The 12002-nt window shown below is 38.8% G+C and overlaps 1 protein-coding gene across 1 annotated transcript in view; it reads right to left on the bottom strand.

Annotated features, from left to right (window-relative positions):
- MYO5A (myosin VA) overlaps positions 1-12002 on the bottom strand; it is a 99226-nt gene that overhangs the window by 18470 nt on the left and 68754 nt on the right. Inside the window, exons 22-30 of the mRNA XM_009276597.1 lie at positions 10073-10312; positions 9294-9542; positions 8091-8184; positions 7223-7371; positions 6373-6486; positions 4018-4161; positions 3154-3207; positions 2215-2442; positions 1079-1087 (exon numbers count right to left, since the gene is read on the bottom strand). Of these exons, the coding sequence (XP_009274872.1) occupies positions 1079-1087; positions 2215-2442; positions 3154-3207; positions 4018-4161; positions 6373-6486; positions 7223-7371; positions 8091-8184; positions 9294-9542; positions 10073-10312 (1281 nt within the window). The remainder of the gene's footprint in view (positions 1-1078; positions 1088-2214; positions 2443-3153; positions 3208-4017; positions 4162-6372; positions 6487-7222; positions 7372-8090; positions 8185-9293; positions 9543-10072; positions 10313-12002) is intronic.

The following is a 12002-nucleotide window of genomic DNA, read 5'->3' as shown; positions in this document are numbered from 1 at the left end:
AAACTTAAAATATTTAACAGATGTTTACAGTCACCTTGGCCAGTCTGAGTCATTGCTGTGGAACCACAGGACTCTAATGAACATAATGAATGTAAGAGATGGAATTCTGACTTCTTGTCTTTCAAAACAATCAAACGCTGTTTTCCTGAGTAAAATTTTGCCAAGTATTTGCAATAACAACTTTGTGGACATAAATTTTGGAGCCTCGGTCTCTATGCCTGGTATGATTCCTGTTATCTAATATGAAAACCAATAAAATATATAAGTTCCTCAAAGAATTATTCCCAATATCCTTATGAGATCTTTGTGATTTTTCTACTATTATTTTATTACACAGTAAAACTGCTGTATCTCACCTGCCAATCTATCAAGCTTTAGCAGTCTGAACATATTTGTTATTTTTGTGCTGATGGAAAGAAATGCTAATTACTCTTATATCTTCAAGAATACCCTACCTGCTGTAGTTGTAATATTTGAATTAACAGCCTTCATTTAGAGTCAGTTCAGTTTCTCATACTCCTAAATACCATGTGTTCAACTACATTTTCTAATCAAACGTTCAGCAATTCCTATCTAATATCTCCAGATCACAACGTGAGTCCTGAATGTTTGTTGCATGCCGAGGATAACAAACACTATAAAGTAAGGTAGTTCTTCATACCACAGAGGTTTTTTGGTGAAATTTATGGATTTTGCAAGTTAATAGAGATCTGATTCCTGAATCACAGTGCTGCTCTTACCCTCCTAAGACACTCAGCAAGATACATTGATTGAGCTGACTAGACCAATTCCTGAATCTTTCCTTTCATGTTCAGGTTACCATAAACCAACAGTTCAAAATTGTTAAATCTGCTCATTTTGAAATAACTTGTTCCCTTGTGTGGAGCGGGAAGATGGAGACATGGGGGACATGAAGATAATGAGAAAGGTTTTTCAATAACAGCAAAGTAAAGTGCAAGAACAACTTCATATACATGTAGGTCACTAATGAGAGGCAGGGAAATGACAGCTCAAGTATTGTTGAGGGTTTTTTAGCATTTAAGAGTTCTGGTTTATAACTGTAGAAGAAAATGTGTACCTTATCCTCCTGGCAATCAAATTGGTAGGCAAGAAAGAAGAAAAACAAATCATTAAAAAAACCCTGTCTGTGCTGCAGCTGTCCAACCTAACAAGCAGAAGCTACCTGCAAACTGGCAGTTAGCCATCCCACAGGTCACCTTCATATTTCCCTCATACTCACAACTGCTGTAAAAACAACACTTGTATCCCACCATTGCTGAGAATAAGTTATTCAAGGATTTACTATTCAAGTATTTATTTACAATGTTCTAAATATTACAGAAAAATGAGTTTTGTTTTCTTTATAATTAATCATTTAAAACAGGGTATGTACACCTTCATGCATCACAGAATTTCAATTTATTTAGGACACATATAAACATAACTTTGCAGTAGCACAGGAAAGATGAGATACCTGTTCGTTCCTTGCTGCGGTTATGAAACACTAGATAGCTCAGTTCACTGGAAATGACTGGTTCCTGGATTTACATGATACCTTTTCAGGTTGAATGACTCTTATTTTCAAAGCTATTACTTTCCTAAGTATCTGACCAGAATTAGAGCTTTTTAGAAGGTATGCATTTCAGTGGTTGTAATCTACTCTTCTCAACAAAACCACATAGCACCTATCAAGCAATAATATGGAATTTATCTCTCTTCATAGATCATCTTTATGAAATGTTATTTATTTGCAATCATCTGTGACCCCGCACAGATTTAGAAGAAATTGCTCCTTGTACCTCCTACTGAACTATTAATTAAAAAGAACTCCTGAGAACTATTGTAAATTTTCCAGTCAAACGACATACTCACTAGAGAAACGATACTGCTCCAAATGAGAATTATTTCTGCATTGTTAAAGGAGTTTGGGGAGATCCTGGCCAGATCAGTGGTATCTGCCAGCCTGCTGTGATCAGTATGGTATCTTTACACGAATGCTGGTAGACAAACCCAAAATTGGTTTATTAACAGAATCTCCCAATTCGGACTGCGGCAATTTGTGCCCTAACAATGGGTCAATGAATTACACTTAGAAAGGCTTTCAAACCTAGACCATTTTTTTCTGCCTTTTCAAGCATGCTGTTGAATTAAATAAAGCACATCAGTGATGCAATGTAACTTTACTACACGGTGCATCTGCTGACTATTATTTACCTTGGGTTGAATAGCCTCTTTTTGGCTAACAAGCTGAGACCTCAGGATGAGGACTTCTTCCTTGCGTACTTCAAGCTCTTCACTTACTGAAGTCAGCTGATCCAGGAGGACTCTATACGCAGGGGCACCAGGAGCAGTTACCTCTGGAGATCGCGTTTCTGTGAGGGCCTTCTGCAGCTCATTCAACTCATTCTTCAGTTTTTTATTCTCAGATTCAAGTTCTTGACGCTGCAAGAAATAGGGACAATTCCGTCACCCAGCAGCATTCCAACGTGCCTATAAACCACAGGTACAAAACTCTGGATCGAAACTGTAAAAATGATGAGTGACTGCAACAAATCAATCAATCTCTCCCGTATCCCTGGCCTCTTGAGTATGGTGAATAGTGCCTGGGAGGATTTCACTAATATGGCTAACCTTTTGTCTGAAGTGCAAAATCAGAACACATACACATGAATCATACAGATGTGATGGGAAAAAAATTACCAATCCTTTTTTCCTCTTATTCTCCCCTTAACAAAAAATATAAAGTTCACAACGAATACTGATCAGCAGGCTAAGAAGATTCTGCATCATTCAGTGATATTAGGAAATAGTTTTAGTGGCCTAAGGTATGCATTAATTTAAATAACATGTTTGGAAAAGAGGGCTACATTTATCACTGTATTTTTGCTCAAATTAACTTGCAAGCTGTGCTAAGTGTTTCAACAGAGAACTCCCCCAGTTTTAGGGGATCTTTTTTTTCTGCAGCCCCAGCCACACATTCTACACCTCAAAAAGGACAATCCTACAATAAAATGATTGCTGGGGAATTTCTGTTCTAGTTTCTCCAGCTAATACTCTGGAACAGGAGGGCTGATGTAATTTTCTGTGCCAGCACATACAATTGGTGGCAATGTTCTCACTAGAAAATAACAGAAACCTCCTTTTTAGAATTACCTTGAGTGACTCATACTCCAACTCTGCACCTCTTATTGGAGGCCTTTCCTCCTCCTATGAAAGAAAACAGACAAGTGTGAAAAATAAAAATCCAATCCTTTCTATTCTTTAATTTAGTTGAGGCAGGAAAAGGAAAGGGAGCTGAAATTATTTTCCTGTAAAACTGGAAAACACTCATTCTGGTACTGCTGAGTGCTTTAGTTTGAATATTGGCATTGTCTCCTTTCCTTTACTTACGAATTTATGACACATAATTGGTTAATATAAATAAAATCATGTACAAATCACACTACTGTCACTGGTAAACAAAACAGAGCAGGATGAATGCCAGGATGCTCAAGAAATTCAGTGGTGGAAGAGTATTAAGAAACAATTGCCAAAACTGGTTTCATATTTTTGTAAGTACTTAAGGAGGCCAAATCAGAGGAGAATTTCAAATAAAATCTGCTCAACATGTCTAATCCCAGCGCTTTGGCTCTGCATCCTGGTTGAAACACTTCTTATTCTTGCATCCTGGTTGAAACACTTCTTGTTCTGCCTAAAGTGAACAATTACTCATTCTCCCCATCATTTAAGTAGAATTTCTATATTGCTATTCCTTAATAAAAACAGCCTTTTTTTTTTTTAAGCAAAGTCCCATGCACTTTTTGTTCCCATTAACTTCCATCAGAGGATCTCAAGGACCTTGGAAAACTAAATAACCAGTCCCTAGTACTAAGCACCAGGCATAAAACTTGTCGTTAAATAAAGCAAGTACTAGAGGAAGACAAGGATTTAGTAAAAGCCAGGTAGCATTCACACAGCTACTGTTTCACAAGAAGGGATACTCTGGCATCAGCATCTGATCAGCTAGGAGGAGTCCACCTTAGCTTTAGCACGGAGAGCCTGTTCTTCCTTTCTGTCCAGTTCATCCTGCAGGGATTGCTTTTCTTGCTCCAGCTCCGTAACCCGTTTCTGCAGCTTGAGGAACAGAGACATATCCAATGGTGCCTTTTTCTCACTTGGTTCCTGCTTTAGAAAGAACAGAAGGAAGTCAAGAAGTGTTCCCCTTCCACATCACAAGGAAGCACTACAGTCAGTAAAGACGGGAAACAGACTGGGGAAAGAGAGGAACACAGAAATGTTACTGATTCTGAGAGTGGACTATTGGCATCTAAAATATTTCATCAGCTGTCAAACGCTATTTTAAAAAAGGATCTACTAGTATAATATGTATCTAAGCCTAAAGCCTAGCAAAAGAAAGCACTAGAGACTACCTAGCAGACGGGAGGTCTATAATTAAGCATACCTTTTATTCTTACTTGTTTGGAGGGGGAAAGGAGAAAAAAAAGTCTGTGGTTAGACTCACCTGGAAACAACTGTAAATAGAAGTTGTTTGGGTTTTTTTTAGTTTTAAATTATTTCTACAGTAAGTCCTTCAGCTACAGAGAAGTCTCTCTGCTCATTGTAGATTTACAGGCTAATTTAGTGGGATGTGACATAAATAGGTACCAGAAGATATATTTTATGCCTTTTTCCTTTTATTATTCTAATTATACAGCCTGTTCTGGGCCTAATCCACTGTTTTCTGGGCAAGGACCAGCGTTTGTAATCTGAAGGTGCATCGGAAATTGTCCATCAGCCATTTTGTACTTTATGTAGCAAGAAGATCAAAGCATTTACTGTGAAGTGCACCATAAAATACTGAAGCCTAGAAAAGGAACTAGAAAATTAATATTAATGACTGTAGCAGACAAGCAAGCACAGCCATTTCCACTTGATCTCCTTTTACTGTTGAGGGGAAGAGTCATAAACCACACCAACAGCTCAGGAAAAAGAAAACAGACTTTGAGTTTTCTGGCTTTACTGGCTCGTATTGAGATGGACCCTATTTTTTAATGTGGTTTTGTATCATTAATCTATATTGTTAGTCTAGAGTCAAACTGGAGTTTGAAATCTTAAGGGGTTAAACAAATACAGATTTAATCTTCTCAGTGCTGCATTTATTCACACTCTTGTGTGAGTTAGTTTTTTTCATTTATATTCTAAAACCCAAAACTGGCTCTAGAACAGCAATTCAGTAAGTCTATTAGCCAAAGGAAAAGATGACATTTGGCTCGTATGTGAAATCCAATCACATGTACTTGTGCTGTCCTTTTCCTGATTATCCATGAAGGTAGGAGCATCTTTCTGAAACAATTACGCAAGGTGAAAAATATAAGTGGGAAAGCAAATTATGAAAGAGTCCGCATAGAATATGTGTCAGCATCGATGTGTCAGGGTATTTGCATCCATAGTAGAAAATAATTTTCTGTGGAGGCTTTCAAAAACAGTAATGACAGCCTGTAAAAAGCAACTGTGGAGATAACTAACCTAGAGGGAGGGCAAATGGAGTGAGCTGTGTGATGGCTCACAGTTAAGATCTCTAGAATGCACAGAAAAAGCTTTGCATCTGCAAACTGCCAAGGACAGTCAGACCACCAACCTGACGGCTCTCTGCTGTGTTAGCAGTCCCACTTCTTTGAGAGGGACCAAAAGAGGGAGTTATTTTGGAAAATACTAAGAATGGCTTGGAGTTGTACCACAAACTATTCATGATTATTATTCATTAGCTGAATCAGGAGAGTCATCTTTCTGAAAATCTTTAAATATCCTGGGATTGGTATCACTGCATATGCAAAGGGATAGTACATTCCTCTATGAAATAGAGGAAAAATGAATCAGCATGAGGTTCTCACCCCTAACAGGGAACTCATTCCATGTAGCTACTAAGAATGTGGCTAGCCACCTTGCCACTTTTAATCCTTGAATGTACGGTATACAAACTTCTCAGGAAGTCTCACTGGTTTTCTGAATTCCCACTTTGTGCTGAAAAAGTGATTGTGCTTGCAAACACTGGTAAGCAAATGTTTTACAGATGCAAATCAACTGGATGGCCAAGTATCTAGTCTATGTTTGCTGTAATACAGAAGAATTCAAAGCATACGTTCACAAAGTCTTTTCACATAGGACCACAACTAACTAGAGAATGAGCTGTTTTCAAAAGGGAAATGGGAAAAGTTGGATTGAAGCATTAGATATCTCAATATAAGGATATGGTGTTCACAAGCAAATACAAAAAAAAGATATAGGAATAAGTTCAACCACTGATCAATGAAAAGTTGTGGGTTTTAAAAAAAAGATATAGGAATAAGTTCAACCATTGATCAATGAAAAGTTGTGGGTTTATTTTAACATTACCTCCATCCTCACTGGTAAGTCTTCTGCTTCTGTGATCTCAGAGCTAAAAGTATATTCAGATTCATTGCTACTGTGAGTTGAATCCGTTCTTTTGTGTCCAGGCTTGGGGATGTTCTGGAGTGCAAATGAAACAAATCAATACCACTATATGGTTTTCCCTGTGACTGTCTCTTCACAACCTATAATTTAGCTTGTAATATTTGGTGTTATTTCACAGCTATCAAAATTTATAAGAAAAGATTTTTGATTCTCGTCTCTCATGCCACCTAAAGCCTATGAGATGTAGTTCACAATCAAATCTATGGAGACAGGTCAGATCCTACGCCATCAAGTACTGGTGCAGAAAGCAGATCCAAGCAACAACGCAGCATTTTGAGGGAAAGAAAAGCTCAGTTTACAGGAAGCACAGGCAGCAATTCTCTAACTTCCCAGACATTGTATTGAGGAATATTTTCTTTTCCTGACACATAAAATATTCCTAGAACTACTTAAAATTTAACACTGGATGAATGTGGTACAAACAACCCTAGCACATGTGAATAACTTCAGGGCAAAATAAGGGCAGACGGCACGTGCAATACCACTAGCAAAGTCACAGCAGAAATTTAGCCTTCTTCACAAACGTGAAAATAAAAATAAAATTTTAAAAAAAATCAACCACAAATTTTAAATGTATTTGTTTTGGCTGAGCTAATCTAATTAATCAATATTTAAAAGGACAAATTCTCTTTTCAGGTACAGGTCACCACCGCACAGCTGACAGCAGAATCAGTTACTAACTAATACCACTAGATTCTGCCTAAACACGTTGGTGAACAGCTTTTGGTTTCTCAGATGCTTAGCCACTTACCACCATTAAGTTCATTTCATCCTTGAGATCATCATACCGCTCCTCTAGACGGCTGAACTCATTCAGCAGGTTTTGGTACCGCAACCGTTCATCATTCAGATCTAGCTCTAGCTGTTTCGTTTCCTCCACTAGCTTCTTTTCCATCGTTTCTGCCACGAAGAACAGGAATCCAAAGTGAGAACCCCAGTTCTACCTACCATGGAGTGCATCCGTCCTGGAAGTACAGGCACATGTCTGCACCAGGAACACAGATGGTGAAACAGTCTGCTCTTTGAAGCTGGTGTGTGGTATTTGTGCTTCTGCAGGCAAACATTAAGCCAAATATATGAAGGACCAAAACATTATCGTGGTAACCACAGAAGGGTTCACTCAGTCAAGTTAGTTATTCTGCTAATACCTTGCGTTAGTAGTTCCAGGAGGGAGGAAGAAGGGGCACTAGCCCAGTGCTGCATTATGGAAAAAGCAAAATGTGAGATGCTTTACACCTCAAACACACTGATCCTCCTCATCGCACCTGCCTCCATCACAGCCTTCGCATCTAGAGTTACGCTCTTCTGGTTGCTGTCTACATAGTCACAGCAGCCAGAAGAGCTGCAGTAGATTAATTGTACTAAATATCAGAGCCTTCCTTTTAAAAGTAAAATGCTTTGTAACAGTCACCCTCACCAAAAAGACCCCAAATGCTTAGGACTTCATGGAAACTCATAGTAAATAATTCCGATGCATATGAGTTCTTAAAACAAAGAAATGAAACCGTCAAACTAAAAAGGAATGCAAACTAAGGCAAACTAGCCCAATCTATGCAGTAGAGTGTTGCTTTACAAGGTAACATGAAGTAGAAAACCTGAGTGAAGAGAACAGAGCCAACCTGTTATCTCCCTCGCCTGGTCATGGATGCGGCGGTTCAGCTCCTCCTTTTCTGTTTTCAGTAATGTGTTCTGCTCTTTCAGCTCCGATACCAGCTACAGAGATAATAAAACATTTGACTCGGAATGCAGTTCATCTTTCATCAGTAGCTCTAACAGCAACTACATCTTTGTTGTAAGAGTTCAAATACTTAAACTTTTCCTCAGAGAACGAAATCAGTGAACTAAGTTATGATGTCTTCATTTCCCAAATTACATCTTAAATATGTCCCACTGCAGATTCCCCTATATGTCCTGCACTCCATTTCTGACCAGACGCCAAAACTGCCTTGAACCACTCCACTGTGCCCTAATATTTTTCAGTAAAGTCCCAAAGATGTAATTCATTCCTTAAAATGGAAATATTCCTAAAATAGGACCAAATTTGGTAGTTCTACTGTATATTCCATTGCATTGGGTAACACCATAATCTAACATCTTGCCTCTGCCCAAAAGCTGTGCCACTTTAACCGTGCCCAGGTTTGCCAGTTACTCATTTGTCTCTGATTATGGTTACTACGCATTCCCTTTGCTTAATCAATTAATACTTTTCCTTATGTTTATCTGATCTTGAAATGTACCACTGTGGCATCACATAATGATGGAATGGCTCTTCCAGTATTCAAAACTTGCACCGTTATCGGCAAGTAATCTTGACAGGAAACAACCTGTTTGATATGTTCGTGGTTAAAGCAAAGATAAGGGGTTAGTCAAAACCTGTTGAACTAGACTGTGCACTTAGTAGGCTAATTGTTTAAATTAGGTAGGATGTAAGCAGGTACCTTTGAATACTGTGTATGGGACAGATTTCTGATATATATATGTGATTACACTCTCTAGGTAGGTAAAATGATTTCTTTTTATGAATGCGCTACCTCTGACTAATTGAGGAAGCTTAAGTATTTGGATTTGCAAATACTTTCAATATCAAAATCTGAACAGATTGAATACATATGTTTACATACAATATATAGATTTAGTATCTTCTTCTACCATAGGTGTAGTTACTTAGGTATCAAGCCTATTTAGGATTGTACAGGTATAACATTGCTTAAAAATACTGTAAAAATATCAGCCACACAACTGAAGCAGTTAAGCCTGGGCAAAACCTGAGTGGACACCAGGCCCCTATAAATCTTCTCATGCATCCGAGACTGCATACTTGCCTGCTCGGTTTCATGTTTGTATTTGTCTGCCCATTCCTCAATGGTCTTCTTCTCAGACTGAGTTTGGTGCAGCTCCTTCCGGAGCTTGGCAATCTCCTCCTGAAGGCTGAGGACACGGTTGGTCGCATTCTTAGCCTCCTCCTCACTCATCCGAAGCCTTTCCACATCACTCCGCAGCTTCTCTGTCTCCGTACTGTACGTGTTCTCCAGGTTGCTCAGCTTCTCCAGCAGAAATTTGTACTCTTTGTTCTTTCCAAAATACAACACAGACATAGCAGCTGTTGGAGAAGTTCTGCTTTAAGAGAGCCTTCCAGTTCCCTACAGAATATACCCAGACACGGGAGCAAAAAAGCAGCTTCCCCATTTCCAAAAAGTTTCAGTCTGTTTTTGCAGAATTGCTTAACGAGGTGACAGAACAGTCCAGTCTCTAAGCCTGCACATTAACATCCCAAACTAAAATCAGACAGGGAGCCCCCACACGCCAAACATGGTCACCTCACCTTCCCCTTAAACAGAGCAATTGACGTGCTTCAAATGAAATACTGACATTAAGGGAGCAGATGTTTTCTCTCAGTGCTGCTGACAGACACAAATGGGTGCTTTATTGTTCCAGTTCTACTGTGGCCTCCCCTTCTCTTCTATCGCTGTTCTTCAGCAGAAAACAGAACTGATACCTTACAATGAAAATTGCGTGCATTTTTCTGTGAATGCCCACAGTGCTACTGGGACAGGTAATACAAGATTTCTAAATATTTTCCCTGAGTCCAGGGAGCTTTTACCTGCTCATCAATTTTTCGCTGCAGCTGCATGATCTTGTTCTCCAAGCCAATGTGAAGCTTCTTGTAGCGTTCTACAGACCGGGCCTCTATCTTCAGTTTCTTTAGCTCCCTCTTGGCCATCATGCGCCGGTAACAGCATTGCAAGTAAACAATTGCCTTCAAGGTCCTACGGTAGTGCACTCGAGCCAGCCAACCTCTTACATGTTTCTGAATAATAATAGACTTGTGCTCCCGAAGCATCTATAGTTAAGAAAAAACACCACAAGGGGTATTAGAGTTGCAAACTACACCTGCTCAGTTAAACAGACTCTATAATGAGAGATGTAAAGATGAAGTACACACAGAGGCACCTTAGCCTGAAAAGAGAAACTTCTGGTGAAGAGTAACAAGAAATGAATATGGAATTAGTTTAAACAAAAAAGAAGAGGAAAAGAAGACAGGAATAAGGAAGATGACATGGAATAAAATGAAAAGGAACCAGAAGGAAAAACATGGAAAGAACTGGAGGCACACTGAAGAACCAGGCATTCCTTTGTGTTGATGTCAGATCCAAGCTAATTATAAAAATATATGGTAACTGTTGGCAAGATCACAAATACAATCTTTCTTTTTTTTTACTGCATCTTTTATCTTGAAACATTTTAGAATCATTGACATATGCTGCATAGGATTCATCAATACAAAGTTTAAAATTACCACACTTGATACGCAATGCAGCTCGTACACACTACAACCCTGAGTAAATTGTAGCAGCTGTTAAAAACAGCAGATGTAGTGTAGCTGACCAAACTACAACTTCCAGTCAGTTTTCCTTTTTTTTTTTTTTCTTTTTTGACATATCTTAGACTTGCCAGCATGGAAAAATCTCCATTTGTTCTAATCAGAAATTTTCTATTGTAATAATTCCAACTTATTTCATGGCAGAAATTTCAACCATAGCTTCGAGGTGTTAAAAATAAAAATTCATAATAATTTTTTAAAAATAATTTTTAATGAGAAACAGTCAAGAATGCCAGCAACCTTCATCAGTGTGTTAGCCAGAGACTTCCACTAGGAAGAGTCTACTACTTGTTTTTGGATCCTTCACCCACTGATTCAATCAGAGATCCCCCAGGTCTGGAGCACCTGAATTCTAACAGACCACAGCTATGCTCAGAGAGCCTGCCCAAACCCACAAGGCTTCCAGGACTGTGAGAACTTTAGAGTTCACTTAATAAAGCTTCTGCAAATTAAACGGTTTATTCTAAAGAACAAAACTGTTTAAGATTTTATGTTACTTCTTGGATTTGATAGTTTAAAGATCATATGCAGTTCACATTCTTACACTGATTTACCACAAAGCTGGTAAGACAAACTAGTAGGGTAACAACAATTTTATTTTCTTTTATACTTCTTAGCAAGTGAACTGAAATGTGTTAGAAGTGTTACATTTTCAGATCAATGAATTTAAAAGGTTCACTGGCAAAGTGGCAAGATTGTAAGATACACAAACCCTCTCCCTTAGCATTTCTGAAGAAAAAATGAGGCTTGAAATATCAGCACTCGGTTAAATAGCACACCGAGGTAAGGAAATAGCTCTCTCAAAAGTACAGCAAGGTCAAAAGCCAAAGTCCTTCGGACTGCATGTCATGCAGTTAGCGTTCCTGCCTCCTGCCTCCTTCTTACACGTTTCCTGGAATAGTCCTTCAGGTTGCCCGCGGGTGCCTGAACAGCCCGAATACAACTAGCTTTCAACAACATTTTCACCTCAACTTTGAAAGCAGCAAGTCCCACAAAATACCTCCATCGTGCAGGGATGGTCCTCATCTGCCAGTGAATTCTCACACCCATGCAATCCAGTGAGGAAACAGGCCACTCCAACGTAAGGCGAGAGTATCAGAAAAATTACTTCATTTACCAGGTTATTTCCCAGGAAAGCTTATGTAAAAGC

This window comes from Aptenodytes forsteri, unplaced genomic scaffold (genome assembly GCF_000699145.1).
Source record: "Aptenodytes forsteri isolate BGI_AS27 unplaced genomic scaffold, ASM69914v1 Scaffold1, whole genome shotgun sequence".
In the NCBI taxonomy this organism is placed as follows: Eukaryota; Metazoa; Chordata; class Aves; order Sphenisciformes; family Spheniscidae; genus Aptenodytes; species Aptenodytes forsteri.
This window is presented reverse-complemented; position numbering and strand designations above follow the sequence as displayed.